This window comes from Portunus trituberculatus, chromosome 39, assembly GCF_017591435.1.
Source record: "Portunus trituberculatus isolate SZX2019 chromosome 39, ASM1759143v1, whole genome shotgun sequence".
In the NCBI taxonomy this organism is placed as follows: domain Eukaryota; kingdom Metazoa; phylum Arthropoda; class Malacostraca; order Decapoda; family Portunidae; genus Portunus; species Portunus trituberculatus.
This window is the reverse complement of record NC_059293.1, coordinates 19,007,897-19,033,467: the sequence shown is the minus strand read 5'-3', so window position 1 is coordinate 19,033,467 and position 25,571 is coordinate 19,007,897. Positions and strand designations below refer to the sequence as shown.

The following is a 25,571-nucleotide window of genomic DNA, read 5'->3' as shown; positions in this document are numbered from 1 at the left end:
CATGTCATGACTAACACAGTTCTGCCCTCTGCTGAAGATAATCTGACGTTGTTGGAAAGTGTCATCAGGGCTGAGCTACAGACACTACCGAACTGCTGCTGATTAGACGTCTCCGCCAGGACACTATGTGAAGGACCTGAATATCTCTAGGACAGGAAAACTATAAAATTGCCCCTTGTCCCATGTCTTTATAGAAGAACTTAGACGTATCTAGACGAGCCTTTGGTAATGTCTAGTGATGACGAGGAGGTCCAGCAATATTTTAAGGTGATAAACTCTCTTCTTTCACTTAGAGTAATCATTTCAAATTCATAGTTTATGGTATTCTAATCAATACATTAAGGTCTATGTACCTGAGCAGACAGAAGTGAGTGGGATAAAAGTTACTTCTGTTGCAAGCAATGAGTTTACCGTTAGCGTTTGCGACGGAGTTGGCTCTCTGAAATGTTGCATTGACTAAACCATTTCGCTTGGTTATTACAGACTTGGCGTCACCGTGAGACACAGCACGCCTGAAAAACTGGCGGGGAGGGACAAGTGGCGGCGCTCACTACCTTCATCTTCGTCCAACAAAGCGAAGTACCACACCTTACAAGCAACACGAGAACACTGGTGATGCAGCCGAGCAGATCTGTGACTGTTACACTTAGTGCAGTCCTGCTGAGTTCAAACAATTATATTGTATTTCCTAAAACTTTTGTACTTTCATCATGATAACTGACCATATCCCATATTCTCGTGTTAAAGGTAACCTCGTGAGAAACTGTCAAAATTATTATAACAGAAGCATGGCGTACCATAAGATCTATGAGGTGACAAGTGAGGTTCCTTCCAGGCGAAGCTTTTCGAGGTATGTTTATTGCAGCACCAGCACTGCAAGCAATCAGTGCAGTAAAGTGCTATGATTATATAATGAAAAAAAAAAAACTTGATTTGCTTCGTCTAGAAGTGAGCACAAATCACAAGCGTTCACAAACCACCAAGACGGTTGATGTCTTAGCACAAAGCATTCTAGGTTAAGGTGGCAGCCTTGTCCGCTGACACGGCCTTTCTGCACCACTTTGTATGAGCTTTCTTACACGTGCTGGAACATATATTCAGTATGAACAGCTAATTTTGATACTATATTTTTATACATGTATCTACCTGAGAGTACTTAAAGTATCTGTATATGAAATTTGTATGCTATCATGCATGTGCATCCTTCTTGGCTTGTGTTGCTAAGAAGAGAATGGTACAAAGCTGGGGACTAGCATATAATAAATCAATAACCTATTGTTGTATTGTTGCTCTACCCTTTTCTTTGCAAAAAGAGAAATGAATAAATAAAATAATGTACAAAGCAAAATAATAATCATGTCATCAACGTTACATTAGGTTTATGGTCGTTCACTTTACTGCCAAAGAATATCTTACATGCAACAACAATCAAACGAAGAATTTCAGTGTAACGTTGGCGGTCAATCCCTTCAAAACCATTAAAAAGATTTTGAGTGACTTTATAACAGTTTCTGACCGAGAGATGATGATTCGCTACGGATTAACATTTTCACAATATGATTTTAGTATGACTGGCAAGTTCCTCGTAAAAATATATATCCGGCCAAGCATGAAGAACAATCCACCGTAATTATTCTTATCGTAATAAATCATAGAATAGACCTCAGACTATCATCATAACTTTTCTGCGTGTCAGCAGTCCGATGAACAAAGGATGTGAGAAAGGGATGTCGAATCCAAATATCTGAGGATGATGTACTCAAACACAAGCAGACAGTTGCTTGTAGGTATCTCACTTCTTATTCGTGTAAAGATACGAGGAAGAACCGGTAAACCGAAGGATAAAACTATAAAATCATATCACTCTGCAAACAAAATAAGAGGGCAAGAAGGGGGAGGAGCCAGGGGCGACTTGGCGGGTGCGAGCAGTGTGCCGCCTCTCTCCACCTCACTCTCCTGCTCTCCTCCGCGCGGTGCACATCCTTGCCCCACCAGTGTCCTCTCCCCGCGCCACTCCCACCCCTCCACAAGGAAAGTTTCCAGGATCGTAGAGGCCAGTCTGTAGACATTTCTGATGCAAATCACTGACATAAGTACTTTGTACATTTTAAGAGAAGATGAAACACGTCGAGAAAACTAAAGTGAACCAGCAAACTGAACACTCAACGGACACCTGAACAATCCAGTCCAGCTTAGTATTCTGCACTGGCGCAAGTTTCATCTATTTAGTGAAACGCAATCGAAGATAATAATTATTTTCTTTTTTCACGACCACATCGCCGCTCACTGTTCTCCGCGCCGCCAGCCAGGGGCGTGTCAAACCTCCTTCGACCAGCCCTCACCAGGCAGGGGAAGCACAAATTATTGAAGACACACCAGCACCGCCACCACCGCCACCATTGGACCAGCCTGGTGAGGTGAGTTTTGTGCATACACGTAATAATTCCAAAAACTTTGCAAGGTTATTCTGAACAAGGAAATTAATTTTCCGTTGTATACATGTTGGTATATATATATATATATATATATATATATATATATATATATATATATATATATATATATATATATATATATATATATATATATATATATATATATATATGAAGTGGAACAAATTGGTGAGTTGGTGGTGTGAAACTCAGGAATCGCAATACTTTATTACTCTAACGTTTCGCCTCATCATCATTCTCTCTGAAGAAGCCTTGTAGGCGAAACGTTAGAGTAATAAAGTACTCCTGCGATTCCTGAGTTTCCCTACACCACCAACTCACCAACTTGTTCCACTTCATTGCATATATATATATATATATATATATATATATATATATATATATATATATATATATATATATATATATATATATATATATATATATATATATATATATATATATATGTACATTGCGTACTTATGGCAAATCGAGAATTTTTGAATAATGCTAAAAAGTGTTCATAATGTGCCTTCCAGTATCTTTTTTTTTTTTTTATCACATTTTATCACATCAGGCAAGGCATCAAGAGCTGTCCTCTAAGTAAATTTGGCGATCAGTATAAGAATTCATAAGAAATAAGCCAAGAATCGAGTCAAGCGTGTATGTTTAATAATGCACAATAATGCCCTGACGCTCAGTTTAATTTTTTAGCCTTTAAGCCCGTTGCTAAGAAAATATGTATTACATTTCTTAACATAAGCCCTGAAAAACATAATTCTTTATTAACGCTTTAATTGACAAATCCGCAAAAAAGAGACAACATCTGAATGAGCTCTTCACTGACTGCACCAGCCGAGACTGGAACAAAGGAGCAGGGGCAGATAGAACAGGCACCGAACAACACTTAGCAAACGAATCTCTACGATGCAATACAGTAAGATAAAATATGCATCCACAAGCAGGAGGCAAAAGAGTAAAGACTATTCAAGAAACCTTATTTCTCTTTCTCTGACACACACACATACACACACACACACACACACACACACACACACACACACACACACACACACACACACACACACACACACACACAAGGAAAATTGTGCAACTTTATTATCTACAAGATTTATATTATATCAGTGAAAGTGACAGAATGATGTGCGGCTTTACCCACTTTACAACACAAGTGTCAGCCTAATTTCCCCCAGCGCGGTACACGGCAGACCCAGCTGGCGGACCTGTTGCTCCTAATCAGCTTCAAGGAAAGGTAAATCCTCCTGAGAGCTATCTTTGCACCGACAATATTATTAGACAATATGATAGTGTCACTTAAGACATAACTTTCAAATAATGTAAAGTGATTTAGAACAAGGACACGCGTACATCAAGGCGCAGCAAGCAAGCTGCAGGGTCGGGACACAAGGGTGAAGACGATGAAGGTAAGAAATGTAAGGGAAGAGAATATCCCACATCCAGAAGAGATGAAAACATTAGGATAATACTCAATTATGCCGCAATTAAATACAAGGTAGATTTTTCAGGTTTATGAAATTCAAGACCCCGACATATGAAATGTAAATTTTTAAATACAAAATTTTCTAAGAGGAACTGGAAACTTACATTAAAGAGAAAAGCAAATCTGATATTTTAAGATTTAGCAAACCCTTACGACGAGAAAATGTCATGAATCCAAAAGAGAAATGAAATTTATGGTTTATGTCAGGAACAGGAAAATGAGGGTGAAAAATGAACTTACACACACTCTCTCTCTCTCTCTCTCTCTCTCTCTCTCTCTCTCTCTCTCTCTCTCTCTCTCTCTCTCTCTCTCTCTCTCTCTCTCTCTCTCTTCCTTATCCACCTACTCTTATACTGAAATACGAAGGACATTTTAGTGTCAGTTGCACTTTTTATTGCCATATACGTACATTTCATTGTTAAATCGCTGACTCGCTCCCTTGATCCTTTCACACTCAGAAGACCCCAAGAAAAAGCTACATAAGTGCCTTTTCATTACTAACGAGTAAAATACTTATTCTTGACTATGATGCTAACAGATATATACTTTTGCTTTATCTCACAGTGCTAAACGTTATGGAAATTAATTTAGAATTTCACATTAAAACATTTTCTCGTCCACAATTTCTTGACATCTTTTGCAACACGTGCCCTGGTTTTGTGATGGAGGATGAAAAATAATAATAACTTTGATGACAAGAGTAACATGTGAAGGAAATAAAGACTAAGATTTAGAAGCACATTAGTATGCGATAGAGTCTTCCTCTGCATCCTGCCGAAAATAAGCGACAGAGAAAGATAATTTATTGAGTTCAATATGAGGAGTAAACATGTTTGGTGCACGACTGCTCACCAATTGTCTGGACACTGCTGACAAGGGGAATATTTTAATGATGACTATAATATTGAGAGAAGCAGTTGTCCTGGAAACATTCATAGCGAATAAGCACTGACAACAGACAGATGGGAAAACAAGCATAATGACTTTTCAGTAATTGCGGGAACGCTTGAGTTTGTTCAAAATTTAATGTAATTTATGGTGATCTTCAGTACTGCGACGCATTTTTACTACGATTTTTTGGGGATGATTAGAAAGTTTTATTGACGTTAGAAATGGTCTAAGGAGGTCAGAAGATTAATAGCCACAGTCTTCACTATTCTAATCCCTTACCTAAGTTTTGAACCTATATAAAATCGTCAAATAGTATATGAAAACACGCCATGGTACTGAAGTGGTTAAAGGACAATTAACATCCTATAGATACTAACTAGAAAGAGTGAAAAAAAAAACTAAACTTACTCTAGATAATCGAGGTTTCATGCCATACAAAACTTTACCTGCAATAAAACACGTATTTCTCTCGTTGGGGCCACGTTTCCCTCCTCTTCAGAGCTTTTTTTGGCATGGCTACTCACGCGTCACTTCTTTCCCTTCCTCAGTGCAACTTTGGACTCGATTTTCTCAAACCAGTTCATCCTCACACGTCGGCTTTCCATCCATTCTTGCCCTTTGTCTATCTGATTTGCTCGTTTCCGTCTCCGCTGTCATTGCTTCTCTCAGACGACCCCCTCCACGCCATCTCGCACCGCTGCCCATCGTCCGTCTGGGAATTACAGGGGTTGGCTGGTGTTGTTCTGTAATGAGAACTGGAGACTCGTACCCTGGAGCTTTATTGTGTTTTGCAGCGCCCTCTATGGCAGCGGAATTACTTCTCGCACCGGGCAACACTTCATCAATTCTTCTGGTCACGTGGAGATTGTGGAGTACGTTGAGTTGTTTTTCTAATTTAAGACTACAATAGGTTTTATTTCAAATAGTTGGTTCGTCTTCATTACTTGGTGGTTACTTTGTTTTTTCACTTTGTAATTTCGTAGCTGGAGGTGTATGAATGCTTAAATGATCCTTGTGCACATATTATGAAAAAGTTAATTTAGCTTAGTTTTTTTTTTTATGTGTTACTACGCAAATGTTTGAAACTCGAGCCAGCCATTTACCAGTTTACTTTTGAATGCAGCCTTCCCCTTAACCCTTTCAGTACTGGAACGCATTTCTATCTTGAATTTTGGGAGAGGTTAGATGATTTCATTTACATTATGAACTGCCTATGGAGGTCAGAAGATTAATGGCCAGAGTCTTCACTGTTCTAATCCCCACATTAGTTTCTGAAGCTGTATAAAATCACCAAATAGTAACCAGAATGAATATGAATACGGGTCCTGGTACTGAAGGGGTTAATCATGCTACAAAGATAAAAAGAAAAAAAAAGAAATGCAAGAACTGTAAGAAGAAAGTACTGAGAGAATAAAGAAAAGTACTTTACACTAAAAATAAACAGGCAGTTGTTGCGTTCACCATTAAGAAAGAAGCAAAAACAAGAAAGGAATGAAAACGCATTCAAACGACCATTATTGTTCTTTGTTTCCGCTGCGGTGCGTGTAAGGTTAACGCTGAGGGCTGTACCAGGAGGGAGTAACAGGGCTTCTGTACGCACCAATTACCACTGTGGCTGTGTGTGCCGCTCAACAAAGGGACTGGTGGCCGCCTGCAAGATGGCTCCACCCTCTGCTTGAACAAGAAATGGTGTCGCGCGGCAGACATGACTTAGCTACCCATCAAGGCACATCACGAGGCAAATTTAAAGGGTAGTACGTACATACAAGTTGGAAGTGTTCGTCTCTCTCTCTCTCTCTCTCTCTCTCTCTCTGTGTGTGTGTGTGTGTGTGTGTGTGTGTGTGTGTGTGTGTGTGTGTGTTGCCGTGTTAGCCATTTAATTGCCTTGTTATCTCGGAGGGGTAGGAACAGTTGAAGCAAGAGGAAGCTAATGAGCGCAGATATATGTCAAGACCAGTGTGAGTTTGTATTGTAAGACGTACGATGAAGGGAAGGAGAGAAACGAGGCTTGACTTTATGCCTTCAACCACGTCCTTTCCCTTCCCTTCCCCCCTCCCTATCCCACACGACCACTGACAAAGTACAGTGCGCTCCCAATCAGCACCACTGCCAACACCAATCAGGCAGCCTATTGCCACCATCACCAATCTCCCGCAGGCTTGTGAGCTCCTAATGCATATAATAACCAAGAGCTCAAGGGATCCCAGCGCTTGACTGCCAGATAGATACATCCAAATCGATATCGTCTGAACCAGAAATCATGGTAACCTCAGAAAATATGTTCTAGCAGGATCAATAAGAAAAACATTTATATATCTATTTTATTATTTTCTACTCTATTGATATTGCTGTGTGAAGCAATCAATCTTATTTGTTCCTTCCTGTCGAGTTTGTCGATAAACTGGTGTCTTGGGAAATCTAGGAAAAGGTAAACTGTCATGACACTGACATGTCGACGGCACTGCTCCGGGATAACGAGTTTGCCCACCACAGCATGGGTGGGAGACCAAGGCGGTGAAAACAACAGACGAGGATGCTGTCTCGAACTTTACACTGAATTCACAATCCCAGATGGTGCACCAGACACGAGAAGTACAACGAAATACCTCGTAAGACATCACTTTTCTTTCCGTGTCAGATAGTCCTGTTACTGACAACATGTAACGCACAACTCCATCCCATTGACGCTGTGTGGTGCTCACTAATTTCCCCAGTGTGAGCAGCGGTCCTGAACCTGTTTCAGGACCCTGGAGGAAATAATGTAACCTGCCAAGAGCAAGGACCTGGACAACAGCAGGAGAGGGTAGAGACAACAAGAACAAATCAGATTGCACGTCAAGGATGGAATACTCTGGAGCTTCGCGGAGTGGGAGAAACATCCAAAAAGTAGAGGAAAAGTAATGGCGGTCGTCGTCACGGCAGACACATTGGGCAGCAGACGGTCCCGAGGGGCGAAGCGAGAGAAAGGTAAAGACAGTCAGACATGGCGGGAATGGGAGGCACGTGAGGATGTTGATACTGTCATTTCTTTATGTCTATTTCCCGTCTCACAGGAACACTTGCGCAGAAAAGTTTAAATCGAACCCGCATCACTAAATTTTTCCTCCTCCTCCCATTACTTGTTCGGGTCACAATAATTCGAATCTCTTTTTACTTTCCTCACTTTGGACCTTCTCAACCACTAGCCTTAATAAATCACATTATGGCCGAAGAATCATAAAATAGTCGAGGTTATTGCTTGACTTCTTCCCAGAAATTGACGTGGAATCATTTACCCAACCTGAAGATTGACACGAATGGTTCAGGATCACCAGGGAAACATTTCTGGAAGATAATATTAACAATGGCAATAGATACAGCAACAGTACTTTACCTTGCATGGAGGCGAACTGGTGGCCCCTGGTATCTGTGGCGAGAGAGAGAGAGAGAGAGAGAGAGAGAGAGAGAGAGAGAGAGAGAGAGAGAGAGAGAGAGAGAGAGAGAGAGAGAGAGAGAGAGAGAGAGAGAGAGAGAGAGAGAGAGAGAGAGAGAGAGAGAGAGAGAGAGAGAGAGAGAGAGAGAGAGAGAGAGAGAGACGCATTAGTAATATAGCCACAGAAACTGAGTACACGATATTTCCCTACATTATAAAAAAAATTAACTTAGAAAATCAATAATAACGTGAAAAAAAGTGATAGAAATATAAGCAGATTCAGAAACCAGATACAAAATGAAGATAGTATGGCAAAGCGGAGTGAATGGAGATGCGATAGAGCGCTTGCCTTAAGGTGACTGAAAATTAAGTCTTAGTAGTCTTAGAGAGAGAGAGAGAGAGAGAGAGAGAGAGAGAGAGAGAGAGAGAGAGAGAGAGAGAGAGAGAGAGAGAGAGAATACTAAAAGAATGTATATATAAAGTGAGGTTTCAGGGCAAGTAAATACAATAGATGAAAGAGCAATATGTATGCGGTCAGAGGATACTTTATGGCCACTCTAGGAGATCTTCTTTAAGGTGATCCCATGTCGAGACTCCGTGTGGTCCGTAAGGATATCAAAGGAATTCTTTTCTCAGCCTCTTCTGCAGGGATCGTGCAATACATCCTTTGTGAATATACAATGAAGGATCTCTTAAAGTTGAACGCTTACAAGGCTCTGCGTGAGTCCTAAATCTTTGTCATACTAGTGCATTCTTTTCAAAGTTGCTCAGGTACTTTTGATGATACGAAAAGGATAATGTTTGTGTCAATGAGTGTTGCAGGACATGAAAGCAGCCACCATAACAATTCTATTAAGTCTCCGGTGGAAGAAAAATATATCGAGATGCTTGGAAAAAAAAGGTACCTATCGATTTCCGACACAGGTGTTTCTGAGTACAACCACCCACACACACATACACACACACACACACACACACACACACACACACACACACACACACACACACACACACATACACACACACTCTCTCTCTCTAAAAAAAATAAATAAATAAAATGCTACTAACTTAATGAAGTGGCAGCGAAGTTAAATAATTGTTAAAGCAGTATATATTAACCATATTTTCCATTTATTTTAAAGTATTCTGTGAGACCCGAGAAATTATTCAACCATATTTCAGTGAAGACAAATATCCTCCATTTAGAAACAAGAACTTTTGCATTTCGGAGGGGAAATACACAAGAAAGCTGCTGTCTTTTCCTGGTGGGGTAGGGCAGCAAGACAACGACAATCGCCTAAGTTGGATGACACTCTCTCCAGGGGCGGCTCGTGTAGTCTGAAATTAAGTCCTACCAGCAGCCAGTGAGCGGCGGCCAGAGTATCGGAAAGAAAAAGAAAATCCCTTCCGCCCCTGCCCCGCCTCTAGAGCAGGAAATAGAGGCGTCGTTTTTACCCGCGTGCACGAGATGGCGTGACGGTTACGGCTTTTACTGTCATATACCCCAACACCTTTGCTGCTCGCTGTCTTTTCTTCCTGCAGCCGCCTCTTTAAATTCAATCTATGGCTTTATATTCATGTGTGTGTGTGTGTGTGTGTGTGTGTGTGTGTGTGTGTGTGTGTGTGTGTGTGTGTGTGTGTGTGTGTGTGTGTGTTCAATAATCAGGGGCAATCATTCAAAGGGAATTACTTTTCCCCCTGACAAGTATTAATGAAACACAACCCGAGTCACGTTCCCAATTCCATCAATAAAACATGACAATGAAGACTTAAGAACTAATCATTCATTTGTTAAATTTTCTTTTTTAAATTCAAGCTTTTTCTCCCCGCAAAAAAGAAGTAATTCCATCAGTGTAATTCCAGTCTCTTTTTCACGAGTCTAATTAATGAGAAGTGAGCCCCAAGACCTCATTTATCTTCACTAATATTCATTGCGTCTTCAAAGTTAATTGTTTTTTCTTCCGGGACATTAGAGAACTTTAAGGTTTTTCTCGTCTACCCAATAAGCTTTTTTACCAGGCGTCTTGTGGCCGTCTCTCCTTCATCCATTGTGCTCGCCTCCCCTTCTGTTTTCTTTACACTGATGAAGGCAATCTCGGTAACATATCAGCACGATCCTTCGCTTTCCTGCATCACGGTGAAGGTAATTCGCGCCGCCATTGATTATTTCGATACAGATGGAAAAGTGGGATCCTTCATCAGAGAGAGAGAGAGAGAGAGAGAGAGAGAGAGAGAGAGAGAGAGAGAGAGAGAGAGAGAGAGAGAGAGAGAGAGAGAGAGAGAGAGAGAGAGAGAGCAAAAGTACGACCAATATCATTATAAACAAATTAATAACGCTAAATCGAAATGAAATCGGCACTTTCTGGGAAGCTGGGAGGAGAAATTTTCTGAGGCACCACATTTCTGATCGTAAAATACCAGATATAATCACCTGTGCCCATAAACCTCCTCACTCACACCCGGGAGCAGGAGGTGGTGTATTGGTGGCGGTAAAGACTCAGTACACATTCTCCTGCAGGCTCCAGCGCGCCAAGATATACAACCACACGCTTGGCTGGCCCCGTCAAGACCAGCAGTATATCGCTTTGCTCATTAGCCGGCGATCTGGACAAGGATAGGATAACTTCATTGATTTTACCTAAGTTCCTATCCTCCTTTCTCTTAGGCTACGTATTGTACCGGCTGTAGAGGCGTTTGGTTGTCTTATACGTGTGTGTGTGTGTTTTTTTTTTTTTTTTTTTAGTCTCCACTGGTTTTTTTTTTTTTTTTTTTTTTTGGGGGCGGTTAGAATAGTGGGGATGTATTGGTCCGTTTCCCATGGAGTCTGTATTTAAGTCTGTTTTCCATTGGTTATTCGTATTTCTATTTGTTTCACTCATTACTTATATTTCTGTATGTTTCTCCTGTTGTCTATCTGTCTCTCTCTTACTCTCTCATAAACATCACGCTTACACTTTCCGTTATGAAATATGTAGTTAGATAGCCTTCTGTGGCGACCATTCATCTCCTTCGTCTCCGTCTCGCAAGAATGACTCGCGTTTCAACTGAAAATCCCACTAATATACTCAGACACAATGCACTACAGACTTTTACTGCAGTTTTATCTTGCGTTCCAGTAAAAGGGAATGTTTTAGAATTCATCTCACTAAAAATATAAAAGAAGAAAGACTGCGGACATAATGAAGGGTTATAGAAATACATAAACTAAGCGCAATGATCGTTTAGTGTTTGGTTGGCCAGACAAAGGCAGCTGGTATGTAGGGCCTCCTGAACACGTGGCTGCATTGGAGGAAATAAATACAAGGCTATGTATATTCCACCTCTCCGACTCCCTCTTTTCCTTACCTGATGACACATTCCTTACAGTCCGAAGCCAAGGAAACATTCAGGCAATATTTTCTTCCTATTTACTCCCACTCAATTCCATTTCTTTCTCATATATATCTGTGTTTTACCCTTTCTTTTATTTCCTTATGATCTTGTGGTGTGGTATTTCTTCTTTTCTATGTCCTTGTCTCTTTTCTTTCGTTTCCCTTGTTGTCTTCTTTACCTTTACATTTCTTTCACCATTCTTTTTTCACACATTATTTTCTTTCCTCGCCTATGCTAGTCTCCACTTTTCTTTCTTCCTCTTTCATCATTATTCTTTTCTTCTCTTTCCCATTTTCTCTCCAGCTTTTTCCTAATCTCTTTTTCCTTTCCTCTTTCCTTTTTCCTTCCCGTTGTCTTTTCCTCTTTCTGTAACGTTCTTAAATTCTTCAGTGGTCGCGGTTTTCCAATATGCCGTCCAATACTGAAATCATAACAAGTGAAAAAGTATCGGAATAATGTTATGAATGTTATTGAACAGAAATTTATCTCAGGCTCCTCTAATGGTGCTTGGAAGGGTGAATTTGTGGCGGGAGCTCACGTGGAATGCTTGGAATGTGTGGATGCGCGGGGTTGAGGAGAGAGAGAGAGAGAGAGAGAGAAGGGGTCAAGCTGTCAGAGGCTCGGAAGAAAACGAACACAGAGCACCGAGGATTCCAGCTGTCTAGTGGCTCCTGCCTGGCTTACATAAAGAGACTCACTGATGTCAGAAGGGATATGATATTTGCGCTTCTATATAAATTCCTCCCAAAATTTCACACAAAATAATTCCTCCCCCCATTATAAATTCTACTGACCTAACCTAATTTATCATGGGACGGGGTTACTTCGGGGGGAATTTTATGGGTGAAATGTTCGTGGGGGAAATTTACCAGACGGGAATTTATAATATTCGGATATTCACGAGTAAAAAGGTAAAATAGTGCAGAGAGATAAACTGGCGGTTCATGGGATATAAAGACACGCGGTAATGATGCGGTGCACGATGGAGAACAAGCAAAGAAGGGCCGCAGGTGGGCAATTAGATGACTGGTTAAAGAATGCACAATAAAACACATCGGTTAAACCTTTCATTGTGTATTACAATGAACGTGTCTGCTCTTGCGTGGCGAAATTAAAAACTAAACGGAAATTTTGTATGTTGCATTGTCTAGAAGGTTACCCCAGCGAAGATACACGCAGTCTTTCAGAGAATAGCGTGTATGTATTCATGCAACATTGATAACAGTGCAGAGGAAGAAAAGTATATGATCATTAGTTAAAATTTTTCACATAGGATGAAAAATGTTACACAATGTAAGGTAAATATTCACTTCGAAAGTTTCTGATAAAAATCATATTCATATAAATATCTCTTAACATTTCTTTTTGATGATATAACAGGAAAACACATACTTATCATAGGTTCACCGTGACGACTGGTACATTTTTGCCATGAGCTAATACCTGCAGTGTTCCTTATCACTAACCTCACAGTCACGCGCCCCTCACTCCCTCCTTCCTTGGCAGGTGCGGCATGGCGGTCAACGTACTGGTGCCTCTCCTCATCCCTCTGGGCGAGCAGCTCACTAATGGTAAGTGACGCGAGCCCACTGTTACATGTTACACTGCTACGTCTTTATTCATTCCGTTTCCTTATAATGGTACCTCCATCATTATACCGCCGTGCTATTCCTCGACCGTCACGTGATGTTTTCCATTTCGCAGTTCTAAAATGCATGGGTTCCTTTTACTACAGCTTCCCCACATAAATTTCCACGAGCCCCCAAAGGCAGTGCAACGCGGCCTACTCTCACCACCACTCCTGTCCCTCCCTTTTGTTCCCACCTGACTGGTCCTCCGCCGCTGCTTCCTTTGTTGGCTCTGTCCTTCCGTTCCTGTGGTGCGTTTCGTTTCCTTTCTCATCGGACAATTTTCTCATGGAAATTGAAACCACCTCTCTATAAATGATTCCTTTGTGCTTCATGCTGCTAAATGTCTGTCTGTCTGCGTGCATGGCTGTGTCTGTGTGTGCGATCATTCTCTACGTTTTTCTTGTCTTTCTCTTTATCTGGTTGCTTCTTTTTTTGGAATTGTTGTTCTTCTCTTGCATATTCTTCCACTGGCTTATCTGCGTAGGTCTCTTAACCCTGCGGTCTCTGTCTCTCTGTCCCTCTGTCTTTGTCCCTGTGCCTGGCGATCCCTTTTAGCTGTGTGGGGTTTGAACAGACTACTCTCATGACCAGTTCAAAACCGACTTCCTTGTTTACTTCCTATACGTACCCCATCCCCTGCCTAGCCATGGACACAAAGGAGCACAAAGGAACACTGGCACGTTTGTTGGCCCTTATCCGACTACCAGTGATAAATTGCAGTATCTAGGTAAATCTAAGCAAGAGCTAAATCGTCCATCGACTCTTCTAATATCTTGTAAAATTATTCATCAAACATATCACATATTTTTTTTTTTTGGAAGAGGGGAAGCTGGCCAAGAGCAACAAAAAAATATAAAAAAAAGGCCCACTTGATTGCCAGTTCCCTAAAAGATTAGCAGAGTTTGTCAAAAGTCTGGGACAAATGTCTTTAAACCTCCCTCTTAAAAGAAATCAAGTCGTAGAAGATGGAAATATTAGAAACACACACACACACACACACACACACACACACACACACACACACACACACACTCCTACCATTCCCACCTCCACCTGTGCTTCTCCTCACCCATCGATTTCCATTTTCTTTGTATCCTCCCTTTCCCTGCCTCCCTCCTGTAACGACTCACGGGAGCTCCTATGGCTTACTCTCTCTCTCTCTCTCTCTCTCTCTCTCTCTCTCTCTGCTCCTTTACCCTAACATTGCTACTGTCACTGCTACTAATGCAAACGTAACACTAATTAAAACAAAAACAACAAAACTACTACTACTACTACTATATTGTTACTGCTGCTGCTACTACTATTGCTACTACTACTACTACTACTACTACTACTACTACTACTACTACTACTACTACTACTACTACTACTACTACTACTACTACTACTACTACTTCTACTATGTTGTTATTCTTGATGGCGCTGTTACTACTACTGCTACTAATACTACTAATACTGCTACTACTACTACTACTACTACTACTACTACTACTACTACTACTACTACTACTACTAGTACTGCTGCTATTACTACACTACTACCGTTATCACTATTTATATGATTTATTAACAACAGCACCACGAATAGTCACGTCCCATTTGCATCATTTCATTATTTCATTTTCCTTTGCTTCATTAACTCCAAAATACCACCGTGAACCTTATTCAGTCCCCGCTTGAAGGAAGACGATATCCTTTTTCTGTGAAGCATACCCGTTTTCTTCTCGTCTTGGTTTTCACGGCTAACTACGATAAACCGCGCTTCCTTAAATATTGTTTTCTTTCTATCTGATAGTCTCATAGGACACTGCTACTACTATTACTACTACTACTACTACTACTACTACTACTACTACTACTACTACTACTACTACTACTACTACTACTACTACTACTACTACTACTACTACTACTACTACTAATAATAATAATAATAATAATAATAATAATAATAATAATAATAATAATAATAATAATAATAATAATAATAATAATAATAATAATAATAATAATAATAATAATAATAATAATAATATAATAAAACAATAATAATAATAATAATAATAATAATAATAATGATAATAATAATAATAATAATAATGATAATAATAACAACAATAATAACAATAACAATGATATCAATGAAAATAATAATAATAATAATAATAATAATAATAATAATAATAACAATAATAATAACAATAACAATGATAATACCAATGAAAATAATAATAATAATAATAATAATAATAATAATAATAATAATAATAATAATAATAATAATAATAATAATAATAATAATAATAATAATGAATAACAATAATAGCATTGGTAATAATACGCCATAACAAAAGAAGATGGCGGTGAAAGGAACAAAGGCTTAGAATAAAATACTATATCCGTGACAAGTTTCTGAAAGCTTCTGTGGAAGAATATTCCTTTGTTTAAGCTCTGCGATTCTAGTCAGGAATACTTTTATGTCCTCAGCCTGTCGTCTTTCCACCACTAACCTTTTCTTTTAAGAAAAATATTATCATTATTATTATTATTATTATTATCATTATTATTATTATTATTATTATTATTATTATTTATATTATTATTATCACTTTTATTATCCTTATTATTATTATTATTATTATTATTATTATTATTATTATTATTATTATTATTATTATCATTATTATTATTATCATTACCATCATTATTATTTATCCTAACCACTGGAGAAATAAAATGGGATAAAGAATGAACCAAAAGAATTATAAAAAGAAAGGAAGAATAGAAAATAAAAAGGCATACAACACAGAAAACATGACAACAAGAGGAGGAAAGAAAGAACGGAGAGGGAAAAAGAAAAGAGAAAAAGAGAATAAGACAATGTTACGAAATATCAGAACAACATTACCTCAACACACATGCTGCATGTGGAGAGGAAGAGAGCGAGGAAACAATAATGGATCCGGGTACAACTTGAAAACAGATCAGAACAAAACAGGAACAACGAAACTACATAAATAATAGTATGAAAAGATCCTGAAGAAAATAACAATACCAGTAGCACTTCAAACACTGAGTAGCAAGGCAAAGCAAGGAGGATAATCCATTGCCACGTAGTAAAGCCAGTAAATTCACTTGAGAAATGAGAATTGAGGCAGCAGTGGACAAGTCAAGAGGCAGAAAATTGGGAGTCTCGTCCTTGTGCCACATTTGGAAGTATTAAAACAAATGTATGAAATGAATGAGTGAAATGAAATGAATGAATGAAATGACAATGATAAAGTATATATATGTTACAATTAATTTTATATGAAGTTTAAGAGTGTAGACTGTAGATGATGAAAGCAATGAAAAGCAAAATTGACAATGATCTTTATGTTCTGATCGTGACAAAAATACACTCTAATCCATCTTCATCTTAGCATAAAGAAGCAAATCAAACAGCAAATAAAGTCACTGTATATGAAGGTGCCTCAAGTACGATTATAATGAACGCATGAATAATAAAACAAGGAAAAATCACAATATTAAAAGAGCATTAAGATTTTCCCAGCGTCGCCTTCCCGCTTGATCCGGAGCCACCACGGCGCCAGCAAACACCACCACCACCACCACCACCTCGCTGAGATACACCTTTTATAAATTTCCGAGAACTTGGAGGTTTTAAGCTTGCGTATTTATGAATATGAGCATGAATTAAACATTATTTTCTCTGCAGTTATTTTTTTTTTCCTCTTTCATTTCAGCAAACAAGGATAGGAGTGTCTGGGTAGGTATCCCTCACACTAATACCTAATGTGTTCACTGTGTCCTACAAATAGCTTATAAACACTAAATATTGTAGTATAGGATATTACCAACATCGTCTTTAGTCTCTCTCTCTCTCTCTCTCTCTCTCTCTCTCTCTCTCTCTCTCTCTCTCTCTCTCTCTCTCTTACACCAAGCCGCCATTTCCCCCAGCATTCCACTAAATGTTCGCCACTATGATACAAACAGTCGGCATGAACAAGCCACTCAGGCCAAGCATCTCTTAAAGGTCTACAACTATTGCTTAACGACCTACATAAATCCCCAAGACAGCTGCCTCCTGCTCGCGCCACCCACTTGACACTCCTCTCTGACGCCACCTAATTCCTTTTAATGCTGATCTTGCCCCTGCAGGTAATGAGATAACCTGTCTTCAGCGAGAGAGGATGGAGTGAGCTTATTACGCTTCTAGTTAATAGAGTGACTTCTTCAGGGTGACGCAGCACAGATTAACGGCCTTAGAAATTAACCAGGAGTGTTGTTAATGCAGGTGAGGTGGCAAGGTGGGTGAAGGTGCAGGTACGCAAGGTGTGGTGGTGGGTGCATGGTGGTAGGAGGAGCATCGCGTCAGGAACAAAGCGTAATGGATATGAAAATGTAGGAAATGAAAAGGGATTATTGAAAATGTGTGAAAAACGAGTATAAGAAAATTTCACATATAAAAAGATGTAACAATATAAATACTGTAATAATAAATATCGTAACAAGATGAAAATTTGACCTCAGAAATACACAACGAACACAACTTTTTTTTAATGAAAGAGGGGGAAGCCGGCCAAGGGCAAAAAAAAAAAAAAAAAAAAAGGCCCACTTGATTGCCAGGTCCCTTAAGACTGATAAATTGATAACTAAATGGAAAAGTAAAGACCACAACTCAACCCCAAAATAAACCAATATAAATGACATAAACTGCATAAATCACTAATGAGGAGTAAAAGGAAGCACACACTGCCGCGCCGCTATAAAAGGAAGCCATGCATGTACCTCAGAACAACCCTCCTCGTTTCCTACACCCGTACGCTGCCACCTCGCAAGTCTGGAGCTCTCCCTTCCTGTAGCAAATGTTCCATGTGGCGCGGGAAAAAGGAACACGGTGGCCACTACACGTTCTTGCCCCACTCCCACCACCACCATCCCGACTACTACCACCCCTGACTGACGGTACGAGGCCAGACATGCATTCTTTATATCACCACCCCACCGCCCCCTGTTCCCCACACGACACCTCTTTTTGCTCCTCGTATACAGCAGGTTATTTCTCCTAACTTCTTGGAGATTCTAGTCCTTTCAATATGGTTAAGTGTAGTTTTTAATGGTAACACTCCAAAGCTCTCTCTCTACGCATGGCAGGTTTGTGAAATGTTGCCAGAATAATAACACACAGTACCAAGGTAACAAAGACGGAGAAAAGAAACAAGGAGCAACGGGAAGACTAAAAACAGAGATAGAGACAAAGGACAAAGCAGGAAGCACGCACGCACGCACGCACATGCACACACGCACGCACACACACACACACATTTACATACATACGCACTGAGAGAGAGAGAGAGAGAGAGAGAGAGAGAGAGAGAGAGAGAGTGTGTGTGTGTGTGTGTGTGTGTGTGTGTGTGTGTGTGTGTGTGTGTGTGTGTGTGTGTGTGTGTGTGTGTGTGTGCGCACCTTGCAAGATAGACAAAGAATTCGTAAAGACCCACTTAAAGGTGAAGTGTCCTTGTTGTCGCAAAGCATCCAGGTGATAGTTTGTCTTGTTACACCATAAAGTAATTAATTTTCCTCTCTGTAATTCAAGAAGTAAGTCACCGTAAAGACACGATTATCTTTATTGGAAGGAAGAGTGCAGTCATTCTTTTCTCTATGTAAGGGGAAACTGACCAAAATCAACAACAAAAAAAAAGGCACACTTTATTGCCAGTTCCCTTTAAGAAATGAGTTATCCAAAAGTCTGGAAGAAATATCTTGAAACCTCCCTCTTAAAAAATAAAAAGAAGTCAAGTCGTAGGAAGATGGAAATACAGAAGCAGGCAGGGAGTTCATATACAAATATAAAGACATGACAAAAAAAAAAAAAAGGCATATTCGAGAGAGAGATGGAGGGAAAAAATAGTGAGAGATGGCGCCAGAGGGAATGAGTGAGAGAGGTGAAAAAGGATGATTTTGTTAGGGAGAGAGGAAAGGAGGGAGGGTGGTTCGCTGTGGACAGTACGTCAGGTTGAGGCAGGCAGCAGCAAGTGGGATGGAAGCGCCTGAGAGAGAGAGAGAGAGAGAGAGAGAGAGAGAGAGAGAGAGAGAGAGAGAGAGAGAGAGAGAGAGAGAGAGAGAGAGAGAGAGAGAGAGAGAGAGAGAGAGAGAGAGAGAGAGAGAGAGAGAGAGAGAGAGAGAGAGAGAGGTAGGTGGCAGATGGAGTCAGAGATCAACATGGCAAGAAGAAATTGAGAGACGGAGGGAGAGCGATAAGAGATAAGGATGATGAAATGGCGAGAGCAGCTGAGAAGGAGGAAGATAAGAGAGAAGTGAGAGAAAAGACGAGAGCTGAAATATAAGGCCGTGTCGTAATGCAGAGAGAGAGAGAGAGAGAGAGAGAGAGAGAGAGAGAGAGAGAGAGAGAGAGAGAGAGAGAGAGAGAGTGTTAGATTGCTACAGACAGGGAAGAGAAGGGAAAGTGGGGACTAAAGTGAAGGAGAGAGAGAGAGAGAGAGAGAGAGAGAGAGAGAGAGAGAGAGAGAGAGAGAGAGAGAGAGAGAGAGAGAGAGAGAGAGAGAGAGAGAGAGAGAGAGAGAGAGAGAGTAAAGAAAAGAATGCAAATGTGGAGGAAGGAGATAGACAAATTGAGAAGTAAAGAATAAGAAGGGAAGAGAGGCAAGGAGTAGGATCACGGACACAAAGGCGAAACGACGAGGCATGCAAGGAAAGGAGACAGAGAAGAAGAATGAAAAGGGTCGATGGAAGGAACAAATTTGACGAGAGAATAAATGAAGGTGAATAAGATTAAAGAAAAGAGAAGGAGAAAAATAAAGGCGTGAGCCAGAGTGTGATGTGCATGAAGAGGAAGGAAGGAGGAAAAGAAGAGGAGCAAAAAGCATGCAGGCATAAGTGGCTTCAGCGCAGAGAGAGGAGGGAAGGGAGCAGCAACAGCTGTTTGGGCACACGGCGAGGATAGAAAAACGTGCGGTGGAGGCGGGGCATGAGCGGAACAAAGGTGGACCAGGCAGTGGTATTTTCTGCCTTAATGTTGTGGTGACGCTTCCGTATGGAAAGAAAATATTAATTCTCTATTAGACGCTGTGTCGCTAAAATAGCTTAGATAATCTTTTTCCTTAACTTTTATATTTGATATGAATCTAATGAGACACTTTGTCACGGCCTGTTACGTTAATGGCTTAAGGCAATAAGCCAATTATTGACGAAGCGTTGTGATCTTCCTCAAGCACTTTCTTACACTATAAAGCAATGTGAACGAGCAGCATGGAAATACACACAAAGACACCTATGTGAAATAATACACAATAAAATGGAACGACATACAGTAATAATATACAGCAACACAGAAAGAAGCTTATATTATATCATGACCAAACTGCACAACTTCAGCCTCGATGTCTCAAGAGCTTTAAAAAGATATCATCAGAATTCATGAGATTTTGTAGACATCCACATTAATACTCTCTAAGATGAGCTGTGAGAAGCAGAAAGTTTCTAGTATTAGATGCGCGGGACGCGCTTGTGCCTGGGAATGTGAGGCATGTCACGTTATATGGTATAAGGTCATGGTGTGGGCGGTGACGTGGTCGTGGTGGCTGCGAGGCAAGGTCATAAGTGTGATGGTGTTGCAGGATTACAAGTGGTCGCGAGTCAATGAAGGAAGGTGTTGTCGCGACAGACTGCCGCCAAGCAACGCGGTGATGTTGTTCCCATAGAATTGTCATCTAGAATGCCTCAGCTTCCTGATGCTGTCTAGCATTGGTGTTGGTTTGGTATGGTAAGTGTCGGGGTGAGGGAGGTGGTGGCTGAGTCCTTACTGGCGGCGGGAACGGACGGCGGCGTTGAGATGAGAGTCTGGGAGGCGGCCAGTCGCGTGCCGGCCGCCGCTTCGTGAACACTCACGCAGTCCTCTCACAACTTCGCCTCGCCGGCACAACGCGACCTGTTACTTCACCGACGGTCTGTACAATTGTCTGCCTGCCTCAGTCATCTCATACCTGTGTGGAAGCTTTACATCTCTGTAAGAGTGAGGCGTTAATCTGTGTCAGTCGCTGCACTAGTAAGTATTTGGACTGTGCCTGTAGCTGCGATAAAATGTCGAGGACAGGATGCGTCATCGTCTCAGAGTTACCTTGAGGCGCTCCAAAAATCACATTGTTCTGGCGCTCAACAAGTCTCCGCCTCTCGCCTCCTCACGTCACTAAATGTGACACTAATGCACATGTAACGATGAGTTCCTGATATAGGCGCTAAATGTTTCACTTAATTTAACAAGAGTACTTTCTTTTACAGAAATTTAATTATATGAGTATGTTTATATTAAATACACGGCAATTGCACGCGAAATATTTCTTAACTCAAACTTATATATATGTTAGGGATATGTTCACGTACGAAGGTAGTCTTTATAATGTAACACATTCATACAGCCGAATAATAATTCTCACTTTAAAAAAAATAATTATAACAGCAAGCCGGTGGTGAATAATTTTTTTTTTTGTTCACTTAACAATCACTAATATAACATCTGTCACACAATGCTTCCATCACATATGCATGAAATATTACGTAAGGACAGTGATACCAATAGATAAATGTTATTGAAGCTTCGTCTGGCTACGTAAAGTCCTCATCCACAAACCGCCACTCTGCTGCTACACATATATTTTTTTTCCTCGCCACGTAACTGTATAAGATTTACGGCAAAGCTGCAGCATACGTCAGCTTAGGGTTTTTCTTTCCGCTTCTCCTCTGCGCTGCCCAGCAATATTTCGTCCCACTACTGAATATGGAAGAGATAGAGAACAACTTTTTGACCGAGTGGTTTAACATCAGAGGCTTTCATGGAGTTAAGCTTCTTGTGAGTAACACCTCGAGCGTCTAGTAAGTCTTCATTTCGTAAGGCTTGGCACAACTAACATTTACACCTTCGTCTTTTCAGATCAATGACTTTATGGCTGGTTTAAGCGTGCACCTCTCTCTCTCTCTCTCTCTCTCTCTCTCTCTCTCTCTCTCTCTCTCTCTCTCTCTCTCTCTCTGTTAAACTTGCTGGATATGTTTTTACGTGAGAAAACTTTATGGCATTGAATTTTGCTGTGTGTCACCACTAAGTTAGTTGTAAAGTTTGATGTCGGGCATGTCTCCCTTCCCACCACCCCCTCGCTCTCTCTCTCTCTCTCTCTCTCTCTCTCTCTCTCTCTCTCTCTCTCTCTCTCTCTCTCTCTCTCTCCACCACCTTTATTCCTTCTCTTTTTCCCTGGCAGCCATCCCAGCCTATTTCGTCCCACCCTTCACTGTCAATTTACTCAAGTGCCCAGTAAAAATTTATGAGCGAAGGGCGACGGTTTTTGGAGAATTTGTATTTCATTTTCATATTCATTCATTCATAAAAAAAAAATCAAATACTCATAAAATATAAATGAGAAAGCATTTTGTATCGCTTATGAATTGGATTTAAGAAGTTACGAACAGTGTGGATATAATATTACAAGTAACGATTCCAAACTATCCTATCATTGGGGAACGTGGAAAAGTTAAAGAAAATAACAATGGTATTCTTTATTGCTGTGAAGATGATTCGAAAAACTAATCGCTTCCAGTAAAGCTGATTTTCTTACTGCAGTAGAATTGGTATTAACTATGAAGCGATCAAACACTATAATAATAATAATAATAATAATAATAATAATAATAATAATAATAACTAAATATTGGCAAACATCAGTGCTCTCTCTCTGTCACTCTCTCTCTCTCTCTCTCTCTCTCTCTCTCTCTCTCTCTCTCTCTCTCTCTCTCTCTCTCATATAAAACGGCGGTCAAATTTTACATCATCATTCCCTCTTTTCATGCGTTCTTATTTCCTTCCTCATTTTTATGCACATTTTCCTCTGCTCTTGGAATTTATAACGGCTCAAACGCACCAATTGTCTTTACATGGTCCTCGTCTTCCTCCTCATCGTCCTCCCTCCTTTTTTCATGCTTCCTCTTCCTCTTCCTTCTCTTTGCTATTCTATCTCTTCCATTGATAGTTAGTGTGATAGTTATACAAACAGTTTGGAAAGCACCTCAATGTTTGTTCTTGTCTGTCTTCATTTGTATTTCTTTGTATTTTGTATTCCTCCTCCTCCTCCTCTTCGTCCTTCTCCTCTTTCTCTTCCTCCTCTTTTTCTTATTACTCTTCCTCCTCCTCCTCCTTCACTTTTTTGTTTTCTGCTCTTTTGTCTCCATTTTTTTTTTGTTTGTCCTTCTCCTTCTTCTTCACTTTGTTGTCATTTTCTTCCATCTCCTCCTTCGTCATTTTCTTGTTTTCTACTTCCTCTTCCTCCTCCTCGTCCATCCTCTCTTCCTCCTCCTTCCAAACAAAGTCTTCTTTCTTTAACTCGAAAAATCTCTTCTTTCTGCTTTTTTTTTCCAACCTGTTTACAGCGTCCTCTTGCCATCGTCCATTATTTCTCTCTTCTTCACACTGCTCTCTTTATCTGTATCACCCTGGGCTATTTTTCCCTCTCATTTATTGTTTCTTTACCTTCCATACTTCTTCGTGATCGTCCTCCGTGTTCTTTTCCGTTTTCTTGAGTCTCACATCGTTCACTTTTCCCCTTCCCAGTTAATCTTTTCCGAGGTGAAGGAAAATGCCACTCACGGAGAAAGATGGCTAGCGTCTCTTATTTTTTGGGACATATGGAAAAAGAAAATAGCGTTGGATGAAGAAAAGGGAAGAGAAGGGAATGGCAAATATTCGTTAGTGTTTTTCTTCCTTTTTCCATTCCTCCTTCTGAATTCTTGGCATGAATGAAAGATTATGAAAGTCGTATATTTCTGAGTGGAGGGAGGAGCCGAGGCCAAGAAGGATGAGCATACAAATTGCCATTTCAAGAGTGTGTGCGTGTGCGTGTGAGGGACGCGGGTTGTGAATGGATGGGTGGGTGAATGGACGTCAGTGGAAAGAAATGGGGAGAAACAGCCAGTCTTGAGTCCGTATTTTCAACAGTTTTGGTGTCCTGTATCTAATAACTCTGGCTGGATCTTGTAGACGTTATTGGATTTTTTTTTCCTCATCATTTTCATAACTTCATTAGTGTAGAAATCAATCATGAGAACTTAATTATCAATGGAAGCCTTTGAAAATAGCCCCTAAAATACGCGACTCGTATAAGGAGGGAAACATAATCGTGGAGAGAGAGAGAGAGAGAGAGAGAGAGAGAGAGAGAGAGAGAGAGAGAGAGAGAGAGAGAGAGAGAGAGAGAGTATTCACCAAACTTTGCAGGGAACTTAGCGGTGACGCACCAGACTTCAGTGGCCTTAAAGCTAAAGTCACCTGGAACACATGCAGGGAGGGTGACTGGACAGCAATAATGTCCCTCACACTAAAGCTTGGGATATACAATCACTGAAAGTATTAAAACCTTATACCTGCCATAACTTAAGGCCACTATTCTGAAACGCTCTGCTCTCACACCAAGACCACCAAACCTAATCAAACCTTTAACTTAACCTAACCTTAACCTTGGTCTAACCTAACCTAACCTAACCTTACCTAACTTAATCTAACCTAACCTAACTTTACCTAAGCTAACAATAACAATAAGACTTACGTAAGTTAGTCGGAATTTTCTTAATGATTTTTAAAGTTCAAGTGAGAGGTTAACAAGACATTAGAGAACCAAGCTCCTAATTTCTGTGACGTTGGAAAATTGTCTTGATGGGAGACCAAAGCGTTTCTGAATACTGTATCAAACCACAGAGCTCAAGTCACGGTCATGGATTCTCCTTTCCCAACTGTACGAGTATTTAGAGAACGCTCGGGTGTTATAGACGGAAGGGGCGATGTTCATTTGGTGCGGAAGCTATGGTGTTGCCAAATAAGAAAGTAATAGTGAAGAAAGTAAATACAAAGAAAGAGGCTCGGAAAAATAAGGTCTTGGGAGCCAGGGAGAGTTAGTAAGAGGATCAGGGTACAGGGCGGTATGGCTTTCCCTTTTATATATTAGACCTCCGTGGCTTACAGGGACCCTGATGAGAATGTGCTGCGGCCACATCTGCCACTCCATGTACTTCTACTTTTATCATTACTTTGTCGCGATCAATTAACGCAATGATATAAAATTTCAGGCAAATTTTTCAATATACTGTATATAACATTTGCTTTGTTAAGATATATCACTTTCTATCACACATTTCTATTTCTCAACCACAGTTCCGTGCATCATACGTTTCTCCTTCCAAGAAGACAAACAAAATTAAAGTTGGTAATTAACTCTGGATGGAGATGCAGTTTGAATATATAGATAATTCTTAGA

The 25,571-nt window shown here is 40.2% G+C and overlaps 2 protein-coding genes across 3 annotated transcripts in view; both read left to right on the top strand.

The window, feature by feature from the left end:
* LOC123515689 (putative neural-cadherin 2) overlaps nucleotides 1-1,276 on the top strand; it is a 49,733-nt gene extending 48,457 nt beyond the window's left edge. Inside the window, 2 exon segments of the mRNA XM_045274514.1 lie at nucleotides 38-267; nucleotides 484-1,276. The gene's annotated coding sequence lies outside the window, so the exon portion shown is untranslated.
* Nucleotides 1,277-1,897: 621 nt separating this feature from the next.
* The window catches only part of LOC123515692 (putative neural-cadherin 2), a 48,514-nt gene continuing 24,840 nt past the window's right edge, over nucleotides 1,898-25,571 (top strand). The window contains exons 1-2 of one of the 2 annotated variants that reach the window (XM_045274517.1): nucleotides 1,898-2,417; nucleotides 13,136-13,200. In XM_045274517.1, the coding sequence (XP_045130452.1) occupies nucleotides 13,143-13,200 (58 nt within the window). In that variant the 5' untranslated portion in view covers nucleotides 1,898-2,417; nucleotides 13,136-13,142. Of the gene's footprint in view, nucleotides 2,418-13,135; nucleotides 13,201-21,063; nucleotides 21,232-25,571 lie in introns of those variants that run through there. The other variant, XM_045274518.1, reaches the window with a different exon arrangement.